We start from the raw sequence: 25,502 nt of genomic DNA on the forward strand, positions 1-25,502 counted from the left end.
AGCACCTTTCAAGAAATTATCAAGGTAAACTTCCCTGATAAACTAGAACCAGAGGGTAAAATAGTCACTGAAAGAATCCACTGACCACCTCTTGAAAGAGATCCCAAAATGAAAACTTCAAGGAATGCTGTAGCCAAATTCCAGAACTATCAGGTCAAGGAGAAAACATGCAAGCAGCCAGAAAGAAACAATTCCAACATCAAGAAGCCACAGTCAGGATTACACAGGACTTAGAAGCTTCTATATTAAAGGACTGGAGGGCTTGAAATATGATATTCCAGAAGGCAAAAGAGCTTGGATTACAACTAGGAATCAATTATCCAGCGAAATTGAGCATAATCTTTCAGGAGAAAACATGGATATTCAGTGAAATAAAGTATTTTCAAATTTCCTGATGAAAAGGCCAGAGCTGAACAGAAACAGCTGTACGAGATCTAAAACTATATTATAAAGCAAAAATCATCAAAACTAATTGGTACTGTCGAAGAAATAGAGTGGTGGATCAGTGGAATAGATTAGGTACACAAGACACAGTAATCCGTGATTATAGTAATCTATTGTTTGATAAACCCAAATATTCTAGCTTCTGGAATAAGAACTCACTATTTGACAAAAACTGCCGGGGAAACTGGAAAATAATATGGCAGAAACTAAGCATAGACCAATATCTCATACCATATACCAAGATAATGTCAAAATGGGTACGTAATTCAGACATAAGGGATGATACCATAAGCAAATGAGGAGAGCAAGAAATAGTTTATCTGTCAGATTTACCTGTCAGAAGGGAAGAATTTGTGACCAAACAAGAGAAAGAGGACATTATGAAATGCAAAATGGATAATTTTGATTACATCAAATTAAAAAGATTTTGCCCAAACAAAGCCAAGGCAATCAAGATTAGAAGGAAAGTAGAAAGATGAGAAACAAAATAGCAAATATTTCTGATAAAGGTCCCATTTCTCAAATATATGGAAAACTGAGTCAAATTTATAAGAATACAAGTCATTCTCCAGTTGATAAATGGTCAAAGGATATGAGCAGGCAGTTTTCAGATGAACAAATTAAAGCTATCTATAGTAGTATAAAAATGCTCTAAATCACTATTGATTAGACAAATGCAAATTAAAAAAAAACTCTGAGGTACCCCCTCATACCTATGAGATTGGCTAATATGACAGAAAAGGAAAATGCTAAATGTTGGAGAAGATGTAAGAAAATTGGGGCACTAATGCATTGTTGGTGGAGTGGTGAACTGATCTAACCACACTGGAGATCAATTTGGAACTATGTCCAAAGGGCAATCAAACTGTGCATACCCTTTCATCCAGCAATACCACTACTAGGTCTGTATCCCAAAGAGATATAAAAAAGTGAAAAGGACCAACACGTACAAAAATATTTATAGCAGCTCTTTTTGTGGGAGCGAAGAATTGGAAACTGAGTGAATGCCTATCAATTGGAGAATGGCTAAACATGTTGCAGCATATGAATGTAATGGAATACTATTGTGCCATAAGAAATGATGACCAGATATCTGGAGAATAAAATTAAGGGATGAGAGAGGATGATACTTGGAGAAGAAAGGGAGAGGTAGAATGGGGTAAATTATCTCACAAAAAAAAACAGAAAAGAAAAGTCTCTCACAGTGGAGGGGAAACAGGGGAAGGTGAGAGGGAATGAGGGAATCTTATTCTCATAGGATTTGGCTTAAGGAGAGAATAACATACACATTCAATTGGATATGGAAATCTGTCTTACCCTACAGGAAAATAGGGGGAGAAGGGGACAAGAGAGCAGGGGGATGATGGAGAGGAGGGCAGACTGGGAAAGAGGGTAATCAGAAGCAAATACTTCTGAGGAGGGACAGGGTCAAAAGAAAGAATAGAATAAATGGGAGGGCAGGATAGGATTAAGGGAAATAGAGTTAGTTTTTCACAACATGTCTACTATGGACATGTTTTGCATAACTGCACATGTACAACCTATATTGAGTTGCTTGCCTTTTCAATGAGGGTGGGTGGGGAGGGAGGAAGGGAGAAAATTTGGAACTCAAAGTTTTAAAAACACATGTTTTAAAAAAAATATGTTTTCACATGCAAAAAAAAAAAAAGGAATGATGACCAGGCAGATTTCAGAAAACCCTGGACTTATATGAACTGATACTGCACAAAGCACGCATAACCAGGAGAACACTGTACACAGTAACAGCAACATTGTATGACAATCAACTATTACTGACCTAGATCTTGTCAGCAATACAATGATCCAAGACAATTCCAAAAGATTCATGATGGAAAATGCTATCCACATTCAGACAAAGGACTGTGGAGTCTGAATACAGATCAAATCATACTATTTTCACTCTGTTTTTTGGGGTTTTGTGGCTTTCCTCTATTGTTCTGTTTCTTCTTTCACAACATGACTAATGTGGAAATATGGTTACATGATTGCACATGTATAACATATCAGATTGCTTGCCATCTTGAGGAGGGGGAATTGGGAGGGAAGAAGGGAGAAAAAAAAATTGAAACTCAAAATCTTATAAAAAATGAATATTGAAAACTATCTTTACATGTAATTAGAAAAAAATAAAATACTATTTACCAAAGAGAGAGAGAGAGAGAGAGAGAGAGAGAGAGAGAGAGAGAGAGCTATTAAGTGTATGAGTCAGGATTAGAACTCAGGTCTTTCTGACTCTAAGCTCAGTAATTAATCCATACCACCATTGCCCTGTGGATATAGATGTATTCTTCTTCCCCTAGAATACGCTAGACTGGGCATTGGCTTGATCCTGGAGCCATTATCGATGGTTTTCAAGGTGGCAGAATTGCTTATAGTGCTGGAGATTACTGGGTAATTCAAACTTTCCCTGACTAGTGGTCAGGTCTTCTATTTTCTATTAATAACACCTTAGTGTGTATGTGCTGCTTTATACCTTTAAGTCATTTTCCCATCCAATACCTAACTGGATCCTCCTGGAGAGACAGGAATGCAGACTATTTGCATTCCTCTTGGACTGGGAATTTAAGACCAAGAGAGGTTAAAAGGCTTGCCTAAAAGCAGGATGAAGCGGAGGTACCTGGAATAAAGCCCAAATTGTCTGACTCCTAATCTGGTGCACTTTGTATTCTACAATGATCATTCCCCTACAATGACATCACCACCTCTCCTTTGCCATGCCCCAAAGCCTTAGCACTAAGTGATGAAGTGTATAGTGTATTTCACTGAATCTGGAATCAGGAAGACCTGAATTCAAATCTAAACTCAGGCATTTTCTAGTTGTGTGGCCCTGGGCAAGTCATTTAGCTTCCATTTGGAGTGGTTTGCCATTTCCTTCTCCGGCTCACTGTACAGATGAGGAAACTGAGGCAAACAGGGTTAAATGACTTGCTCGGGGTCACACAGCTAGTAAGTTTCCGAGGCCAGATTTGAATTCAGGAAGATGAATCCTCCTAACTTCAGGCCTAGAACTCTATCCACTGTGCCACCTAGCTGCCCAATAACAATTAGGTAGCATTTGTATTGCATTTTAAAATTTGCAAAGCAATTTATAAAGATCTCATTTTATCCTCAAACCAACACTGGGAGGTAGGTGCTATTATTTTCCCATTAGACAGATGAGGAAACTGAGGCAGAATTTAAGTGACTTTCCCGGGGTCATCCAGCTAGTAAGTGTCTGAGGCCAGATGTGAACTTAGGTCAATCCTTACCCCAGTTTCAGCCCTCTATCCACTGTACCACCTAGCTATATGAGAATAGCATCCATTTCTTAGGGTTGTTGTAAGGATAAAATGAGATAACATTTGTAAGTCACTTTGCAAGCCTTTAAAGCACATATAAATCCTAACCATTCTTGTTATAATCATTATCATCATCATCATCATCATCATCATCATCATCATTAATTAACTAGACCTCACAGTCAATCTGGACCAGTTGTAAAGCAGATCACCTCTCCTCTGAGCTAATATCAGTAAGCTCCTTCACATCCACAAAATAAAATAAAATGTCTCCTTGCATCCAGTCAGCTTATGTCCTGCAACAGAAAGGCCCACAAGGCTTGGAAGAAACTGCCTCACTCCCAAGACATCTGAGTGTTTTGATCAGCTTTGGCTTTTTTCTTAATTCTCCTTGAAAATATGCTTTCTGCCTGAGGGGGAGATCATTATCCTGTAAGAGCCGGCAGTCTTCCAGGCCTGCCTCAAAGGCTCTGCAGATGGCCTTGATAACCAGCCTGGTTAACTGCTCAGTGTGTGCCAACCATAAGAAAGCCCTCCTTGCTCAAGTTTTTAAATGAGAACAGAACGGAAGGGGAAGCAGAAGGGAGGAGAGAACCTTGATCTGGGCTCTTTTTTTCTCTGGATTTTGCCCTCACCTTTATGGTGCCTATGACACTGATTCATAGAAAGGCTGTGTGTGGGCTTGCCGACAGCCCTGGCAGCTGAATGGGTTTCAGGATGGGACTTTTGATGGCATGTATCCCAAAGGGTGTTTGTTTGGGGATGGGTGCGGGATGGGGGAATTTCTCTCCAGACCAATGGCCTGACCCCAAGCTATGCTGAAATCTGGCACTGAAAGGATTCTTAATAAAGGCTTCTTCCCTGACTGAGTGGACCCAATTAAAAATAACAGTACAAGGATAACCCGCCGTGGAGGCCCAGGGACAGGGGGAAAGGTCGCTCATTCAGCAAGTATTCATTAAACACTTACTATGAGCCAGGCACTGTGCTAATCTCTGGGGATACAAAGAAAAGCAAAAATGGAGGTCACATTCTAATGAAGGAGAAACGGGCAAACACTTACATGCATACAAGATTCTTATATATACAGTGTAGATGGGAAATCATATCAGAGGGAAGGCACTAACGGTGGTGGGAGGCCTTTTTGTGAAAGGCCCTTTTGCAGGAGGTTAAATCTGAACTGAGTCTTGGAGAAAGACAGTAGGCCTCAGTGAGGCAGGAGAGCACCCCAGGCATGGGAAGAACCAGAAATAAAGGAAAGGAGGTCCACAATCAGGTAAGCCAGGGGTGGGGAACCTGAGACCTTGAGGCCATAGGTGGCCCTCTAGGCCCTCAAGTGCATCCCTTTGACTGAATAGGGCCGCACTTGAGGACCTATAGGACCACATGTGGCCTCAAGGCTACAGGTTTCCCATCCCTGGGATACGTGCATTACTTTGAGTCTGCTTTAGTTTACTCATCTAAGAACAGCTGACAATTACATAAGGCTTGCAAGCATGCCCACCCTGTGAAATATTATATTACTCCCATTTTCAAAAGAAGAAAATGAGGCTGAGAGGGATTAACATTACTTGCCAATATTAAGTAAGTATCAAAGACAAAATGTGAGCTCAACTTTTCCTAATTTCAGGTCCAGTACACTGATGTCTCCTCTGTCTTTAACAAAGGAATGAGGAGTCTCTCCAGTCATCATTATTATCACATCGTGCCTACTATGTCCTGGTAATTGTGCTAAGCACATTACAAATCTTATCTAATTTGATCCTTATAACAACCCTGGAAGGGAAGTATTACTATAATCCCCATTTTATAGTTGAGAAAACTGAGGTAGACAGAGGTTAAGTGACTTGCCCAAGGTCACACACCCAGTCTTGGGATTTTTGCTGTTTCAATTGTGTCTAATTCTTTGTGACTCCATTTGGGATTTTCTTGGCAAACATACTAGAAAGTTTTGCCATCTCCTTCTCCAACTCCTTTTACAGATGAAGATACTGAGGCAAACAGGGTTAAGTGACTTGCCCAGGGTCACACAGCTAGTAAGTATCTGAGGCCAGATTTGAACTCAGGAAGATGAGTCTCCCTGATTCCATGCATAGTGCTGTATCTACTGCACCACCTAGCTGCCCCATCATGGGATAAGGTTGCCTAATTTATACAATTTTTCAATATGTAAAATAAAGAATCGTGGGTGTCACAGGTCCCCAGGAAGGGGAAGAAGAAGAAGAAGAGGAGAAGAGGAGGTTAAAGGTTGCTGACAGAATCAGTTGGGATGTCTATGGGGAGGGCTCACAGGTTAACGGATCAACTTGCTAACATCAAGAAGTAGGCATTGACCTTTCTCAGCATTATAAGCATCACATATACAGGCTACTTCCATGTTTGACTATGAAATGCCCTATAATGAGGTGTCTCAGCCCCTTTAAACAGTATGGCAGAACAAGATGATCAAATAAAGGCATTCTATCTATCTCGCAGCTATAGGATGAGGAGGGAAATCACCTAGGAAGGTCTAGCTGATGCTGAGATATTAAAATAAATACACCAGTAGAGACATACATGATGATGGACAGGGCTGGTAACTGGGAGATAATGAAGAAGATGGAGGAGGAAGGAATTGGAGAAGAAAGGAGAAAAGAGAAGGACTGCAGAGAAGATATCAAACATCTGGAAGACACTATAGAAACTTGCCCTGCCCTGGCCTGACAAATTAGTGGACTAGGTAAGTGTGCCACAGAGCAATGAGAAGTGAGGAGAGAAAGGAGAGAGAAAAAATCCTCCTCCACTTTTGAATGACAAGTGTCAAGTGACCAAGACAGGATAGTGGATATTTTTTTTTGTGGTGAGGCAATCAGGGTTAAGTGACTTGCTTAGGGTCACACAAGCTAGTAAGTATCATGTGTCTAAGGTGGGATTTGAACTTGGGTCCTTCTGACTCCAGGGCCAGTGCTCTATCCACTGCTCCATCTAGCTGCCCCCAAGACAGGATACTGTGACCACAACATCTGTAAGTGTTTCTTGGGATTTTCAGAAATGTGGGAATTATACAGGAGCCCTCTCAAACTGTCTCCCGAACCACTGCTTGATGTGAGCATTTATACCTCAGAAATTGGCAAATGCTACAGAACAGGCTTGATTTATTATTTGTTGTTCGTCCAGACTTAAAAAAATGTTAATAATGCAAATTAAACTTAAAAGTGTATCCTAGGAATTTTTTTCTTCTGGAGAGCTGGTTGTTAAACATCTACCAGAATACCCCTAGACTAATGGTGGTTGCTTTTAGGATTTTCATTATGTTTTTTCTTCCATCTAATACAACTTACGAGCTGAATACTTAACGATAAGGGGATGCTTTCAGAATATTAAGGAATACTATGTATATGTTTTTATTCATTTTCTGGGGGTGGTAGTGGAGCAAAGGATATTGAGTCAAGAGAATGAGAAACACCCCACAAATTTGGAAGGGGGAAGAGTTCTCAGAAAAAAAAGTCCCTGAAACAAAGTTTACAGAGAAATTATCAATAGTGTGCTTTGGTGGGGCAAGGGGGGAGGGAGGAGTATGCATAATAGGGTATTGATTCTGAATTTTATATTTGGATCCTGGTTCATATTTTCACAAAAATTAGTTCAAAGTCAGAATTAGATTCTAGATTTTTTTTATATAGGGATGAGTTTGGGATCAAAAGCACCATCCTTAATGTGGACACAATTCTTGGTGACTCTCCAAGGAGGACCATTAAATCAGTGTGAGTCTGACTTCTCTTCTTCCATACTCTCCAACACCATCGACCTTATCCCTCTAAGATGGGCAGCAAGTCCCATACCTCAAGCTTTAGAAAGTCCAAGACTCTGGTCACAGTTCCTTTTCCCATCATATGAATTTTTTTCCCCTTTCTGTTTTATTTTTTGTTATGAAGGATGGCCCTCTAGGAGAGGAGGAAGATGTATTGGGAAATGGAGCTGGTATAAAAACAATAGGTATTAAGATTTTTTTTTAAGGATAGTCAATAGGAAATTGGAGTATTGTAGAGCCTTGTATCATCCCCCATTGGGCAAGAGGTGTCACTGAACACAGATCTCCAGGATCAGGGACCCATTTAAGGTAGGTAGGTGGTGTGGTGAGTAAATATAGCACTGAATTTGGAGAGAGTTCAAATCCTGCTTCAGACGCTTATTGGACAAGTCACTTTGAACCTGGAGTCAGGGTGACCTGAGTAATACAATGACACTGACCTCCTTGCTTTTCCTCAGATACGACACTCCCAACTCTGGGCATTTTCATTGGCTGTCTCTCTCATGCCTGGAATTATCTCCATCTTCAGCTCTACCTCCTGGCTTCTCTGGCTTCCTTCAGTTCCCAGCTAAAATCCAACCTTCAGCAAGAAGGCTTTCCCAGGCATTCCCTCTGAGACTACCCCCAATTTATCCTGTCTATATCTTGTTTGCAAATGTCACCTCCGAGTTCCTTAAGAGCAGAGGATGTCTTTCTCCTTTCTTTGTCCCCCTACCCCTTAGCACGGTGCCTGGCACATAGCAGGCCCTTAATGAATGATTGTTAACTTATTAACTGACTAAATTCTGCCTCAGACGCTTACTGGGCAAGTCATTAATCTCTGTGGCTTCTTCCTCATCTGTTAAAAGAGGGTATTGGACCAGATGGTTTCTATGGGCCCTGCCAGCTCTAAATCAATAATCCTACGGAAGGGGTCCCTTCAAGGTTTACACTCTGTTCAGGGCCCACCAGGGAACTACATTTCCCTTCCTGCCCATTCCCAACTAGCAACTGGTCAATAAGAAGATTAAGGATGCAAAAAATCAGGCAAAGGATAGCTGGAAGAAGAAAACCAAAGAAACGGTGTGAAATGCAGCAACACTTGGGGAAATCCCAAGCCCATGGTACTTCATTCCCTTGCACACCTCCATAATTACCATCTTCAGTTCAAAGCGGGGACGTGGCAGGGGGTGGGGAAGGGAGGGAACAGAGATACCTGGCACTTACCAAGTTCTGTCACAGGCACAATTTCATCCCGACAGAAGCGGCTGCAAGTACTCTCCTCGTACACTCCCCGACTGAACTTCTGGCACTCCACGCAGTCTCTGGATTAGAGACAGGAAAAATAAACTATAAGCTCTTTGAAAGCCAGGACCGTCTCATTTCATGGATGCATTCCTCAACGCAGCACCTGCCTCTGGGTCTTACACATAGAAGGCCTGCAGAATCCTAGACTTGGGACTAGAAGAGAGCTTAGAAGTTGAGGATTCTAACCCTTTCTTTGCTGTTGTTCACTAGTTTTTCAGTCATGTCCAACTCTTTGTGACCCCAGTTGGGGTTTTCTTGGCAGAGATACTGAAGTGGTTCATTTCCTTCTCCAGCTCATTTGACAGATGAGGAAATGGAGGCAAATGGTTAAGTGACGTTCCCAAGGTCACACAGCTAGCAAGTGTCTGAGGCCAGATTTGAACTCTGGAAGAAGAGTCTTCCTGACTCCACGCCTGGCACTCTATACACTGCACCTTGAAGTTGCTTCCTGTCCCCAATTCTCCATGCCTGCCTTTCTCTGTTCCCTCATCTCCTACTGGGTGAGTAAGGGCAGCTAAGGTAGTACAGAGATGGAGTGCCGGGCCTAAAGTCAGGAAGACTCTTCTTCCTGAGTTCAAATCTGGTCTCAGATATTTACTAGCTCTGTGACCCTGGGCAAGTCACTTCACCCTCTTTGCCTCAGTTTCCTCTTCTGTAAAGTGAGCTGGAGAAGGAAATGGCAAACCACTCCAGTATCTCTGCCAAGAAAACCCCAAATAGGGGCAGCTAGGTGGCGCAGTGGATAGAGCACTGGCCCTGAAGTCAGGAGGACCTGAGTTCAAATCCAGCCTCAGACCAAACACTTGACACTTACTAGCTGTGTGATCCTGGGCAAGTCAATTAACCCCAATTGCCTTAAAAAGAAAAAGAAAAAGAAACCCCCAAATGGAGTCATGAAGAGTAGGACATGACTGAGACAACTGAACAACCAAACGCTGGATAAGTACCTCGGCTCTAAGAAGCTATTACCATGGTAGAGAGGAAAATAAATCTCCACCTCTAACCTCTGTAGAGGGTACAAGGGTCACACTCCATGAAGCTGCTCCTTGCTTCCAATTCTTTCCCAGGCTGGCAGCCTTAGCTTTTCTTTTTCAAGACCAATAGGAATGCAGCCAATTCCTGGCCAGCCAGCAGCCCCTTGACCTTATAATTTCCTCAGGCAGAATTCTGTTGGATATTATAAAAGGATAACAGGGAACAGACACCGTCTTTACACCTCATTTTAACACGCTGATACCTCGTTATCTGTTAACCTCTCACTTAGGCTGGGAGGAAAAACAATGCTAATACCTCACATTTATATAGTGCTTTAAGATATGCAAAGCACTTTACAAAAATTACCTCATAAGAACCCTGGGAGGGGAGTGCTATTAGTGTCGTCATCCATACTTGGCATATGGGGTAACTGAAGCTCAGAGAAGTAGGTCAGATCTGAGGCTGCATCTGAACCCAAGTCTTCCTGGCTCCAAGTCTAGCATTTTATCCACCAATGTGCCCCTCCGTGTCCATAAGTGACTAGCCCTACAGGGCAGGGTCAAGCAGATCCACACCCCAAAACAAGCCTCTGCTTCCCACTGCCCACCCTGCACCTCTACATTGCCCAGACATCTGTGCCCAAACTCCCCAAGCCCCTTGTCAGTTCTCATCCACTCACTTCTTAAAAGTGCAGGCATCAGGGCAGGTGGGACACTTCTCACAGGTGTCCCCGTAAGAGCCGGGCTGGGTGCAGACACAAGTGCCACAGACACATTTACCTCGGCCGCTGCACAGCAGCCCATTGCTTGACATACACATGTCTTTGCGGGTGGTGCAGTTACAGTAGTCACCGGTCCAGTCAGAGTCACAGAGGCAGTCCCCACAGCTGCACTGACCATGGCCTAGAGAGAGAGAAAGAGACAGAAAGAAAGCATACATAGCCAGTGAGAGGGAGACAGACAAATAAACCCTGGCCTGCCCATAATAAAGTTGAAAATTACCTAATCTGTTCTCTCAGACCAGAATATAATTAATTATCTTTCCTAGAGGAAGAGCATAAGAAACTGCATACCTGCAAGAGGGCTTCTGCTTGATCTAAGTTCCCTAATGAGATAGCAATAGAATCTGACCACTTCACCCCTCCTACCCCCCCACTCTCCTGCAGCCCCTTCCCATACACACACAACAGGGGACCTTGATATGTTACTGGGACATTGTATCCTGGTGGGGCAGGAGGGTCTTAGAAGCTTAGCCTTTCCAGGTCTTCCAAGATCCCTCTCCAGCCTTTTGCTCCCACTGCTTCTAACAGGGCTGAACTATTGAGATTAGGTTTTGTCTTAGACCTCCTTTCTTCACAATAAGAATCAGGGAGCTAAGTGAGGGGTCTAGATCACAGTCAATGCTGATTATAGGGCTTGAGATTCAGCTTCTCAGCATACCATTCCCTTTCAAAACATCCATCCATTGGTAAAAGATTGGAAATTGAGGGGATGCCCATCAGTTGGGGAATGACTGGACAAGTTGCAGTATATGATTGTGACGGAATACTACTGTGTTATAAGAAATGACGAGCAGGATGGTTTCACAAAAACCTGGGAAGACTTACATGAACTGATGCTAAGTGAAGTGAGCAGAAAGAACACTATACACTATAATACTGTGACCACGATAACTGTGAAAGATTTTGCTACTCTGGTCAAGACAATGATCCAAGAAAATTTGACAAATGCTCTCCACCTCCAAAGAGAGAACTGATGAACTCTTGAGTACAGACCAAAGCATAATTTTTTCACTTTATTTTTTTAGCCTTTCCTTTTTCTTTTTTTGCAACATGGCTAATATGGAAATATGTTTTGCATGACTTTGTATGTATAATTGATATCATATTGCTTGACTTTTCAATGATTGGGGGAAGAGCAAGAGGGAGGAAGAGAAAATTTAGAACTCAAAAAATATTTTTTAAATGAATGTTAAAAATAAATTGATTTTTAAACATGTAAACCCCCACCCATCCTCACTAACACATCTTTTTCTTCTTGTCCTGGCCCTCTTCTCAGATCCAACAATGCTGCTCTAACGTCTATGACAGGCTTGTTTGGGGCTATTTGACATTTGACTAGCCCTTAGTTAAGAGTACTTTATTTCCCAAATCCCAAATCCAGCAGAGAGGTACCATGATGGCAAAATGATCAGAGTGGACTTGGCATAAGGAAGACTTAGTTATGAATCCAGCTTCTGACACTTGCTAGTTGTATGACCACAAGCTATTTATTTAACCTCTCAGGGCCTCTGTTTCCTTATCAGTACAATATGAATAATCATACCAGAGATACCTAACAGGGCTGTTGTGAGACCAAATGAGATAAATCTATGGGTATTTATTAAACAGCTATTTGCTAGGCACTGGGGATACAAATACAAGAAACAATTCCTATCTGCAAGGACATTGTGTTCTAGCCTACTTGAGCTTGAAGAGCTTAATTGCACTAAGTCTTTTGGGACACCTTGCATTTAGAAAGTATATTTATGTGGAATGTGTGTGTGTGTGTGTGTGTGTGTGTCTGTGTCTATGTGTGCTTTCTATTCCCAGTGTTTAACTCATACAAAGTGCTTAATAAAGATCCATTCATTTATTGATTCATGAACTTTGCTTTCTTCCCCACTAAATTTAAAAGTGTGTCCTCCGTGCATTTTTTCCCCGACAAGCCAGTTGTTAAACATTTATCAGCACACTCCTCCTCCCAACTCTAAATCAATGATTCCATTTATCCAATTCTATTTTTTTCCCCTCTCAGAAGTATCATGGGAGGCAAGAACCTCCCAGGACAGGGGAAAACAGAGAACTTTTGTTCTTATCGGAGAAAATAAAGAAGTGCTTCTATCCCAAAATGAATATAATCATAAGCAGTTGGAAATCGGTCTGACTCACTGACCCACTTAAGGAATAAATTAACTATACAGAACTTGCTATTTGCCTGGATGTTCCGGTTTGCCAATGCTGTGGAACATGGTGAAATTATTCCACTGCCTAGCCAACTGACATGGTTATCCTCGGGAGTTTCCTGCTCAGTTTAGGAAGGAAACAAGCATTTATTAAGTACCCATGTGTGCCAGGCACAGTTTGAACTTTGCAAACATTATCTCATCTGATTCTTACAACAATCCTGGGAGGTAGGTACTATTATCATCTCCATTTTGTGGTTGAGAAAACTGAGGCAGGCAGGGGTTTAAGTGACTTGGCCAGAGTCACACAGCTAGAAGTACCTGAGGCCAGATTTTCACTCTGGTCTTCCCGACTCCAACATGCTAACCAAGGCACCAAATGAGCAGCCTCTATTTGAACCTTGTTTATTTGCAGTCTATATTTTCATAACTGGTTTTGTTTCCAGATAAAGACATGCTGATTTTTGTTGAATTGAGAGTAACTGTTTGAAATAAAGGACTGGATCTCAAAAGAGAGGGTAGGCCAGTTTTACCTTACCTTTCCACAAGAGCCTATGCTAAGCTGTGGCAACTAGGGGGGTGCAGTGGAGAGAATGCTGGGCCCGGAGTCAGGAGTTCAAATCTAATGGCAGGTACTTCCTACTTAACCCTTTTTGTCTCAGTTTCCCCATCTGTAAAATGAGCTGAAGAAGGAAATGGCAAACCACTTCAGTAAACCCCGAATGGGGTCAGAGAATAATCTACCTTGAGGGCTATATAAAAGAGGTGCTTTGCTTGTTAATCAAGTATTTATTAAGGGATCCTTGAAAATAGCTACTAGTTCCAGAGTGAGTAGGAAACACTTGATTCCACCCATTTTAAACATATGGGGAACATGCAACTGGGAAATAAGATATACAGGAAATGGGGTATAGAAATCTATCCTGCCCTATAGGAAAACTGAAAGGGAAGGAGATAAGAGAAGGGGGAGAGAGATAGAAGGGAGGGCAGATTAGGGGAAGGGGTATTCAGAATGCATGCCATCTTGGCGTGGGGGAGGGTCGAGATGGGGAGAAAATTTGGAACTCAAAATCTTATGGAAGTGAATGTTGAAAATTAAAAATAAATTAATTAATTTAAAAAAATTTTTTAAATAAAAATTAAAAATTAAAAAATAAACATATGTGGGGGCACTACCTTTTCATTCCCTTTGCTTGTGGACCCTGGTTGGTGACACAAAGGGTAGATCACTGGGCTGCAAACTGATACAGAAAGGAGAAATGAGTGAAGCAAGAGATAGCGAGCTGATCATTATGATTTTGTAATCTCCAGTGTGTACATATCATTGTGGGAAGAAGAGCAGCAGGGGTCAGTCAAGAGGCTGAGAAAACCTAGGCCAGTAAAACATTGAAATTTATCTGCAAAGTCATGTTACTGTGGCATTTGGTTCGTGAACTACGTGGAATTGTTTTATGAAAGATCCACCCTGCCCCCAGTGCCCACTTGGGATTAGCAGCGAGGCAATGAATCATGAAGCATTCCTCTGCGAGCAGAAGGAAGTTGGTGAATAATGGAAAACTTGGAGTTAATCAGAAGAAACCAGACAGGAAAATCATGGCCTGAAGCTACGCATTGAATCTGTGCCGCTAAAACCAATTAGGGTAGACATGCTCTAGGGAGTCAAGGGAAGAGGGTAATACATTGGCAAGGTTAAGATGACCACTAATTTGGCACCGACTACTACTATTACGAACAATAATTGCTAACATTTATATTGCATTTGTATCATTTGATCTTTACAACAACCCTGGGAGGGAGGTGCTATGATTATCCCCATTTCACAGATAAGGAAACCTACTTCCCCAAAAGGCCACAGAGAATGGCTCTCACTAGGCATCCCTTAGCCACATGGCCTACCCTTGGGATCCAACCTGGCAGAATTCCACTTCTCAAATAGGAGTCAGCCCGGGAATGCAGCTGATTGAGGAATTGGTATTATGCTGGAGGATAAAGCAAACAGAATGAAGGCCCTGTTTTGGCTTCCTTTTGGATGGGTCTCCAAGGTAGGGAAATACCTATGTCAGAGGAAGCCAAGCAAGGTCTTTGACTTCTCAGTTTCCCCCAAAGTCTCAAATCAGTCCTAGAAACCTCTCATTTAATAGCATTTCTCTTGCAAAGCCAAAAAGGCAGCCTTTGATCATCTGATCTGCCAGGAGAGAGTAAACAGTGTTTGGTGAGCTTCAGGTTAACACTAAGCCCTGGCAGGGAAATCAGAGTGTGGTATTAATGCTGTGGAGATGGCCCCTTTTCTGCCAGGGAAGGGGTGAGGACAGAAGCTCAGAGCACAGGGCAGGAAGGATTCAGCTGTTCTTAGCACCTGATCTATTCTGTCCCGTCCTGGACCACCTCATTCTGGAAAGAAGGAAGGAAGGAAGGAAGGAAGGAAGGAAGGAAGGAAGGAAGGAAGGAAGGAAGGAAGGAAGGAAGGAAGGAAGGAAGGAAGGAAGGAGCAAAGGAAGGAAGGAAGGAAGGAAGGAACAAATGAAGGAATGAAGAAGGAACGAAGGAAGGGAGGGATGGAGGGAGGGAGGGCAGTATCCCAGAAGACCAGAGGGGATGTTGGCCTAAATTCCTGTTTTGTGTTCTCTCTTCCTGTTCACATATGTCTAAGATATTCTTCTCATGCTTTCTCTGGAGACCTTTCTGAATCCTACTACTTCTTCAAGGACCTGATTAAATTCTACTGTCTCTGTGAAGTCTTCCCTGACAACCCCCAAACCACATCTCTTCTTACTCTGAAATCAAATAGCACTCTGTCAGCTGGACCACTCCTCTAGCACCTACAGTACAGGGGATAGAGACTGGACCTATAATTTCATTGATAATAGGGAAGTCCTTCTACCAATGCATCTTCTCTGAAACTTACATTCTTAGAGAGTTTTCTAGAGCAGAGATGTCAAACTTGCAGCCAGAATGCATTCCAAAAATCCTCTAGGCATAAACCAAATTAAAATGTAATTGGGAAATGTTTAACAAAATAAATAAAAATACAACTCAACAGTCTTTTTTTTCACACATGTCTGACTCTTTATCCCTATATGGGGTTTTCTTGGCAAAGATATTGGAAAGGTTTGCCATTTCCTTCTCCAGTTTCTTTTAAAGATGAAGAAACTAAGGCAAACAAAGTGACTTGCCCAGGGTCACATAGCTAGTAAGTGTCTGAGGTCAGATTTGAACTGAGAAGATGAGTCTTCCTGACTCCAGGCTTGGCAATATTGTTAATTTGTGGCTTTCTAAGTCAGTACGCTGCCCACAGGGATTCCTTTTTATTTGAATTTGACACCACTCATCTAGAGCAGAGAAAAAGGTAAGCAACTTGGCCAGGGTCACATAGCTGGTATGTGTCATAAGCAAGACTTGAAGCCAGGTCCTCCTGGCTCTGAGGCCATCTTTCTATGTACTGCACTATACTGCCTGTCATAGTACTTATGTTCTACCAACCTTAGTTACCCTATGTCTCCCCAGCGCACTGATAAATTATTAAGGCAGTCTTGAAAATAGCTACTAGCCCAACATCATGAGTGGAAAAGACTTGATTCTTTTCAGGTAGATAGGGCGTATTCACATATTTCTCTGAATTCTCAACAGTGCTCAGTCCAAAGCTTTGTCCATAGGAGGTACTTAATAAAAATGCACAGACTGGGTTAATTGATTGGATAGATCAGTCCTTGAAGTCAAGAGCTCTCTCCCTCTCTGGCAATTCTGGAGAAGAGGTAGGATTGTTAAAGAGACAGCAGTCACAGCCAATATTATCTCTGTTTCTGTGTAGGGGTAAAGGAAAGGATCTTGCCTCAGTCATCAATGCACGGAGCCAGAACATCAACATTCCTGCATCATTCTTGCTCAGGGATCAGGAGTCATAGAAACAGTCAACACACAGCAGCTCCACCCCATCCCTGGTCAGTACAATGCGTCAAACCCTCTTACACCCAACCTGAGGGCCAGGAACTTTGGGGAACAATATCATGAAATTGATCTGACATCTCTGAGTGTCTGCCATCATTGGGAGGTTGGGATATCAGTTCTATAGGCATGGATGCTAGTCAAAATGGTCTGAAACCTAAAATATGGTTGAACTGGATCGGGGCTCCCTGATTAATTCAACTGGACTACAATGAAAACAAGCAGCTGATACTCCAGAGGGAAGCAGGAACCAGGAGTGGCTGACTCAGGCAGCTCTGCTTCATAGCTTCAGAAGGGCCATCTGCCAAAGGAAAAAATAAAAAGTTCTGGCAGAGATCCCTCCTGTCCTTGGCAGACTCCCACTTAGAATCAATTGAGGGGCTCCCTGTGCTGTGATGTGTTCTCAGGGGGCTCCCCCTGTTTCCCCTTAAGAACCATCCTCTCTCTTTTTGTGGAGGCTCCTCCCTCCTTTCTCCCCAAGCCTCTCAACTCTCTCTTCATCCCAGGACCACCCCCCCTCTCAAAAATAATTACTGATTTGCATTAGCATTTTGCATATAACTAGGGCATGCTGTTCATGTAATGTCAAAACACAGAAATTCCTACTCTCCCTTAATCTTTTTTTTTTATCAGGTTTGGCAGGCACCCATAGGGGAAGCAAATGCACAAATAATCCAAAAGTCATTTCTAAGATGTGTTTTAACATTTGTTGCCACTGATTTACCTTTTGGATTATGTTTTCCTCCCCTCAGGCTGATGTTAATATTGACATGAACATCTGTGGCCAATTAGCACCATTCATTAGATCACAGTGCTAAAGAGAGAGCAAGGTTATGGGTTCAATTCCCCAGTGGGCCGGTTAGCATCTCTCTTTTTCTATGGCCACAGACCACGCATGCCTTTAATGACAGTCATGACAGCCTTCGATTCTGGCAACAGGGAGGATAGAGTCACAATGAAAATAGTTCAATGCAACCTCATCCCCCTGCTAAAAACAAAACAAAAGCAAAAGCAAAGCAAAATAAAGCTCAAAATGCATAACTTGGAATTAGAGTTAGTGCAGAATCAATTTATGATCTGAAGGACAAAAAAATTTTTAATTTGATTAAGATGACATGGATCCTTTCCTCACGGAAGTTTTAATTGAGCTACGGAAACAAGACTTAAGCATAAAGGAATAATTAACAATTTTCTTTCGGTCCTGACTTGTAATTGCATTAGGGTAGGAAACTCCCAGGGAGAAAATTCACTCTACACAAATATATTCAATTATTCTGAAACTTAAGAGTCTTAGAGAATTGCCTGGGCACTGAGAGGTTAAGTAACTTAATAAAATTAGGGCTTTTATACTCTTGGAGAGTATTGTGGGTCAACCCCTGCTCTGTGCGTGTATATGTGTGTGAGCGCACAGTATTTGCACGCTCATGTGATCTTGAGATGCGTGGGTGCACGCAAAAGCAGAAAAAAAAAGGATTGAATTTTAGAATTGGACTCTTTATGGAATTACATCATTTCAAGAGCTTGTTAGAATCTTAGGGATCAATGAATTCAATTTCTTCATTTTACAGATGAGAAAGAATGAGGTGCAAAGAGAGTTTACAGAGCTAATAAGTAACTGTCTAGAGCAGGGATGGGGAACCTGTGGCCCTGTAGGTCCTCAAGTGAGGCCCTTTGACTGAATCCAAACTTTGCAGAACGAATCCTTTTATTAAGTCTATTTTTATAAAATAATTAAATTAAATGATATAATTTTAATGTAATAATTTAATGAATTAATATTAATTAATAACTAATGGTATTAATGAATTAATATTAATTTAATAGTTTAAATTAATTTAACAGTTTAAATTAAATAATCCTTTTATTATGTCTATTATATAAAGCTATTTTATTAAGTCTAGACTCTAGACTCAAACCCAGATCTTCAGAGGACACAGTCACTAAACCATGCCTATGTGATCTTCAAGGTTACCCAGCCCTCCATTCAATGCCTGACTCCTTTCTGTCCCAAACAAGTGCCCATCCACATTGAAACAGGAGAACGCTGCCTATTTTTTTCCTTCCTATCTTGATCCATAAGGCTGAATTTCCAGGTGAGAGCAGGAATCTGAAATATCCAACAGTGCTTAATGGCTTGAGGACAGAAGAGTAAATGTGTGTGCATAAGTACACACACGTGAGTATATGTGTAGGGAAGCGGGGAAGGAGTAAAGCTGGGAGAGGGGCACGAAGAATCGAAAGAAAATCTTCAAACTCCCCAGCCAGAGATCTAAAGCCTTTCACATTATGGCTCCAATTTACCTTGCCATGCATACTACACATTACTCCCATTCATATACCCTATGTTCCAGCCAAGCTGGTTTTCTTGCTATTCCTCGAATGCAATACCCAATATCCAATCTCCATAAATTTCTGTAGACTGTACTCCATGCCCAGGATGCAATCTTTCCTCACCTCTGCCTCTCAGAATCTCTCACTTCTTCCAGGCTCATCTCCTTTAGGCATTAACATTCTCCTATGTTTACATGCTGTATCCATCCCAAACAGAATCTACGTTCCTGGAAGGCAGGAACCATAGGGAATTTTTTTTTCCATTTTGTCTCTGTATTTATAAAAGGCAGGTAATACATGCTTGTTCGATCGAATTGGATTAGATGGAGAAAGGAACAGTGCAGGAGAAACCCTAAGGGCCCTTCCCACTTACCTGAGCACATTTCGCCTTTGTAACGGACACAGGAGAAGTCATCACACTCACAATATTTGCCAGTGACCTTGCCAAAATCGCTACTATGGCAGACACACTGGCCACACAGGCACTCCCCGCGCTGGCTGCAGGCAGGCTGGCCCTCCTGAGGACTGCACTCGTCCTGCTGGGAGGGGTGGTAATCCTCCTCAGAGCACTCGCACTGGGCGCCCAGCCATCCAGGGCCACAGCGGCACACCCCACACTCAAATGTCCCATTTCCCTGATTGCAGCGGTTGCTTTGCGGTTCAGCCTGGGCTTGACAGGCACAATCACAGTCAAAAGTGACAAAGATGGTGAGGCTGTCCTTGAACCCCACAGGCTTAATGGTAAAGGCTTTCTTCTTTTCCTGGGGACAGCCACGCACTTTGGCCTCAATGCTGAAGCTCACCTGGGAGGGAAACAGGGTCTCAGTGGGACATAGATTGCCTTGTGCCTAACAGCTCACATTTTATTATAACCCAGTGAGGAATGCCCAACCACTTGAACATAGAACCTCCCCACCCTGCCAGAAAGTACACAAACTAGGCATGAGATCATATGATTTAGAGCTAGTAGCGGACTTCTGTGCCCCCCAACCCCCGCCTTACGGTATATGAGGTCTAGAGAATGAAAATGACTTGCCCAGAGTCACAAAGGGAGCAGAGCTGGAATTCAAACCCAGGATTCTCCCTTATGCCAATCCACCTGCCATATTTTGCTTATCTCTCTTTCCCACCATCTTGAGTTTCTTGGCCCGGACAGGACCTAAAGCAGTAAAACCCAAGTGTGGAGATCCTGGGCAAGGACACAGACATAGCTGCATCCAGAAGATGAGATGGTAAGGTCAGGGGTCAAATCAACAGCTGTGGAACAGGCTTTCCTCTGGGTGGCACTAACTGGCCTTTATGGGACTGAATCCAGGACTTTGTATTTATGAGTACCATGCTCTAACTAACTGAATTAATTGGCTACAGGCAGAACTCATGACACCACCCATCATGGAACACAAATTTGATACTGGGCCACACACCACAACTCCACACCCACACCATTCTACGTAAATGCAGCATCACCAAACAAGATGTACAACTCAATTCAGGACAATATACAACCACCCTTATAGTCTGGGAAGTTTTCAAGCAAATTTTTCTCTCCTCTCCTCTCCTCTCCTGTCTTCCCCTCTTTCCTCATCTCTTCAATCCTCCCTTTCCTTCTTTCCCCTTCCCTCCTCTCTTCTCTTCCCTCTTCTCCTCTCTCTTTTTCCTTCTTTCTCTAATACACAATTTCTTATGTTGAAATATAGTAAGATAAGAGGGAAGAAGCACAGAATCTAGAGTCAGAAGACCTGAGTTCAAATCTGAGTTCTTATGTTATCTGTGTGACCTAGAAAAGTCACTGCCCTCTCTAGGTCTGTTTCTTCATCTTAAAAATGAAAAGAGTTATACATGTGGCCCTGTAGGTCCTCAGATGGAGCCCTCTGACTGAATCAGAAGTTGACAGAGCTAATCCCTTAATAAAAGGATTTGTTCCGTAAAATCTGGACTCCATCAAAAGGCCACACCCAAGGACCTTGAAGACCACATGTGGCCTTGAGACCACAGGTTCCCCACCCCTGTACTAGGTGATCTCTCTAAATCCCATAATAACCATAAAAATTAGTCAGAACATCAATGGAGGAGAAACAGACAAGACTGGGGGAAAAGGAAGGAGTAAAGGAGTGAGTGGGGCTAACGATTTCTTTACTCCACTTTTACATACTCACCAAATGAGATAACAGTGGTCTAGTGAATTGAGTATGCTGGGCCTGAAGTCAGAGAGACCTGAGTTCAAGTCCAGCTTCAGATACTAGCTAGCTGTGTGACCTTAGGCAAATCACTCAACCTGTGTCTGCCTCAGCTTCCTCCACTATAAATGGGGATAATAATGGCCCCTACCTCCCAGGGTTGTTGCGAGGATCAAAGAAGTTGATAACTGTAAAGCTTAACACAGTGTCTGGCACTCAGTAAGTGCTATATTAATGTTAGCTATTATAATTATTGTTATAACCCATGTAAATTACAACTACAGAGTAGGAATTGGGGAGCATTGGGGGTGGGGAAAATGGCACCCACAGAAACAAGAGATAGCCAGCTTTGTCCACTGGCCAAAGGTTCTCACTGTATCTCCAATCTTGAGGCCAACGCAGGACTTGAGGCCTGGGATGACCTCGTTATTGAGGCAGGTGGCATTGAAGGACAAGGACAGCTCCTCGGGGAGGTCACGGACTTCCAGCTCCACTTTAGAACGGATTTTCTGAGTAGAATTCAGGGGGGAGAGGATAAGGAACAACTGAAAAGGAGTGATCTACCCATGCCCCTGCAGTTCTCCAAAAATGGGGTGTTAGAAGGGCCCAGTGCTGACCATGGCAAGACCACACAAGAGAGCCCATGGTCTCAGCCTAGCTATGAGACGACATTGAGGTTTTCATGGGGGATGGGGAAAAGTACTAAAGCTTCCATTCCTAGGATCTTGCCCACTCTTCCCACATTCTTCTCCCAGGGACTGCTAGGCTCTGGGGAAAGCAGAAACCAGTGGGGCACTTTTGCCAAACATGTCGGCTTCCCATAGAGTCTGGAATAAATACAAATTCTTCTGTCTGGCATTTAGAGCCCTTCACAACTGGCTCTCTTTCTGAACTGATTTCACAGTATCCCTTTCAAAAACTCCACAAATGGATCTACTTGTTACTACCCATCTAAAACACTATTCCCACCTCTGTATCTTTGCATAGGCTGTTTTCTGGGATACTTGTTCTCCCTTCCCACCTCTAACTCCATGCCCACTCCAAGAAGCCTTTCCTGCTCCATTTCCTACCCACCAAAATCACTCCTGACAGCTTGGCTTCCCAAGGACATGACCCACTCACCCCATAGGCATCGACGATGAGCTGAAGGACGTTGCTGGAATCTGCAGACAGCATACCCACCGTGGTCCCTGGAATGAGTTCACTATAATTCTAGAAGGAAAATACCCAGCAATCATTGACAACCCTCTGCAGATGAACAAAGTAAAACAGACCTGGTAGGCCAAAGGTTCTTAACCTGGGGTTCAGGAATTTGTTTGTTTCTATTTTGATTGTTATTTTAATGTACTTGCTTTGTAATCCTACGTATTTTATTTTACTCTAAGCCATCAAATTAGTCCAGATATCACCCTCACGATGTCATCGGTCCTCTTGGAGAGCAAAGGATAAACAACAACAACAACATATTTTATTTTATGTATTAAAAATAATATTCTGAAAAGGGCTTCCCCAGACTGCCAAAAAATGACTGAGAAACAGTTGAGAACCTCTGTTCTAGGGCAACTTCCCTAGGTATTCTCCAAACCTAACAGAGAGTCTACAGTGAATAGTAGCAGGAGAAACAAGACAGCCTACATCTCATTCCTTAATAAGAAGAGTAAACACCATGCCAATCACAGTCTTTGAACTCTTACCCAGGGTCACATGTATAAACATGTCCTTCCACTCCCTAATAATAACAGTGGACATTTATTAAGCACTTTATGGTCAACGACACTTCTCTGAGATAGGTTGGCTTTTTTTCTTGCTTTTGTTCTAAACGAGTACTTTCAATAGTGTAAGGAACTCCCAGTATGGAAATTGCCTGGATCAATACTGATTGACATTTTGTCTATAAGTTGTCATCTTAGAGAAATGCCTGGTGCACTGAGAGGCTAAGGGCCTTCCCACCACCACCAAGCTAGTATATGGCAGAGATCGGTCTTAAGCCCAGGCCTTCAAGACTCCAAAGGTGGCCCTGTAACCACTATGCTATACTGCCTCCCCTATGAGAGGCAGCAAAAGTTATTCCCAACTTACAGAGGAAGAGACTGAATCACAAGAAAGAAGTGAGCATCCTCCCCAAGGTCACACAAAGAATAAATAGCAGACCCAAGATCCAGAGCTAGGTCCTCTCACTCCAGACCTAGCTCCCTTAGCTCTACCTCAGCTGCCTCAGTGCTAGATCTTGTCACCTTTCCTAACTGCCAAACCCTAGAATCTTGTGCAGTTCAGTACCCCGGTGCCATTTTGTCCCATGAGTGGCTTCCTCAACCATCTGATGAGGAATGCCCTTGAATAACTGGTATCCTTGACAACAAACTTGTATCCAGAACCCCTGAGCTAATGCCCTTGACAATAACTTGTGTCTACATAAGACCCCAGAAGCCCTGAACTAACCAATCACATTCTAGCACTTAGCTGATAACTGATCGAGGGACTTTCTCAGGACATTACCCACTCTGAGAAAGTTCAATGCCCACCTAGCTTGTTTGACAGAAACCTTAGTTCTAATTAACATCTCACATATATAGTAATGTAGCCCCCCTTTGAGGAGGATCAGACTGCATAATGGGAAATAGCATGCACAGAACATTGATGCTATTACCCCTTGTGTACCTCATCTTCCTGTTAAGAAGGCACTTTGCCTCTATATAAATCCTAGCTTTGCCCAGTAGGCTGCTGCTGCTTCTGCCTCCTTTAGGGGGCTGCTACCTCCTTAAGGTGCTACTATACCTGCCTCCTCTAAGGAGAAAGCCTAATCCTGAATAAATGCCTTTACTTGACTTGGAGATAGCCTAAGTGAATTCTTTTGAGACAACACCATGACACACATACGTCTTGACCCCCAACACATCTTCCCTATGCCTCTTCCAAGTCATGCTCTAGAAAGGCTGTACCACCCACTGCCCATTGACCATTGCCCTACTCATTGCCCAGGACATCCACTATTCACTTTTGCTAGCCTGCTAGACAGAAGACAAGCTCTGGGAGCAGGGAAAGGGTTCAGGCCCCAGGGTTGGCGTTCTTTGGGTCCTAGGTAGCATTCACTGGGAAATCACATCTAAAAGGCAGACACCCTGAAGAATGTCCTAGCATCTGAACTTCAGGAAGCCCAGAAGGCATCGATTGGGAAAGCTGCTTTGATATCATGGAGCTGGCCAGGAGATCTGAGTAAAAATACCAAGTATAAAGAGTCTCAGGTACCTCCTCTGTAAAACAGGGATAGTAGACACTGCACTATCTTACAGGGTTGTGAGAATCAAATGAAACAAGGAGGGTCACCTGATAGAGGCTGACCACATTTCGAGTCACTGCAAAGATTAAGTTGATGTTCTTCTGAGACAGCTTCTCAGTCATCAGCGCCAGAGATGGATAGTCCTGTTAAAAAAAAAAAAGTTTGTGGGTTAGTAAATGGCTAAGTTGTTTTCATCCAGTGATCCTAAAAAAACCATTCTGTGACTCAGTGGCGTGACTTAGGCAGGGCAAAAGAGAAGCTATCCTGGGTCAAATACCAGAAAAGGGACTCAAAGAAAGACTAGGTAAAAAGGTCCAGGTCAGTGATGCCAAAACTGAGCACCTCCTTCCTCTGTTATCTCTTTCATGAACAAGTTCATAGAATCATAGATTGAGAACTAAAAGAGACTTTATAGAAGCCATCTAGTCCAAACCTCTCACTTTACATCTGAGGAAACTGAGGTTTTGAAAGTTTAGGTGATTTGCCCAGTATCATACAAGTAAAAAGTATCGGAGATGGGATTTGAACCTAGGTCTTCCTTGCTTCAAGTCCACCACTATCCATTACACCATGATGTCTGACTTCTTAGCCTGGCTTTCAAGATTCTCCACTATCTGGCCCTAACCTACCTGCTCCCATTAGTATCATGCCTTGGCTCATGTAACATCCCCATACACCTGGAATACTCCCCATATCTCTCTTTCAGCTTAAGCCCCATCTCCTTTCCTGCTCAATACTTGCTGACTAATTGATTGGATTACCCTATACACAATGTGGATTAAGTGTTGGTGATGGTCATGGTGCTGAAGCTGATCTTTGAATCCCAGGCACTGGAAGAGACTTGGAGAGATCACGTGGTCCCACTCTCCATCCTTAAGGAAACAGATGATTAAACTGTCCAGAACTGGTGCTTGTATAATTTCTTCTTCAAACTCTAGACCCTCACTCAGTCACTGAGTGTCACCCAAAAAGTCAGAAACTTATGTCCAACTGAAAATTCCACCATACCTTTCATCTTATTTGCATGGACATGAGAA

General features: G+C 42.7%; 1 protein-coding gene across 1 annotated transcript in view; it reads right to left on the reverse strand.

The window, feature by feature from the left end:
• Positions 1–25,502, reverse strand: part of ITGB3 (integrin subunit beta 3) — an 80,416-nt gene that overhangs the window by 13,501 nt on the left and 41,413 nt on the right. The window contains exons 7-12 of the mRNA XM_020997757.2: positions 24,513–24,608; positions 22,311–22,400; positions 21,563–21,697; positions 19,385–19,814; positions 10,475–10,697; positions 8,740–8,837 (exon numbers count right to left, since the gene is read on the reverse strand). Of these exons, the coding sequence (XP_020853416.1) occupies positions 8,740–8,837; positions 10,475–10,697; positions 19,385–19,814; positions 21,563–21,697; positions 22,311–22,400; positions 24,513–24,608 (1,072 nt within the window). The remainder of the gene's footprint in view (positions 1–8,739; positions 8,838–10,474; positions 10,698–19,384; positions 19,815–21,562; positions 21,698–22,310; positions 22,401–24,512; positions 24,609–25,502) is intronic.

Source organism: Phascolarctos cinereus, unplaced genomic scaffold (genome assembly GCF_003287225.1).
Source record: "Phascolarctos cinereus isolate Bilbo 61053 unplaced genomic scaffold, phaCin_HiC Scaffold_5;HRSCAF=322, whole genome shotgun sequence".
Lineage (NCBI taxonomy): Eukaryota > Metazoa > Chordata > Mammalia > Diprotodontia > Phascolarctidae > Phascolarctos > Phascolarctos cinereus.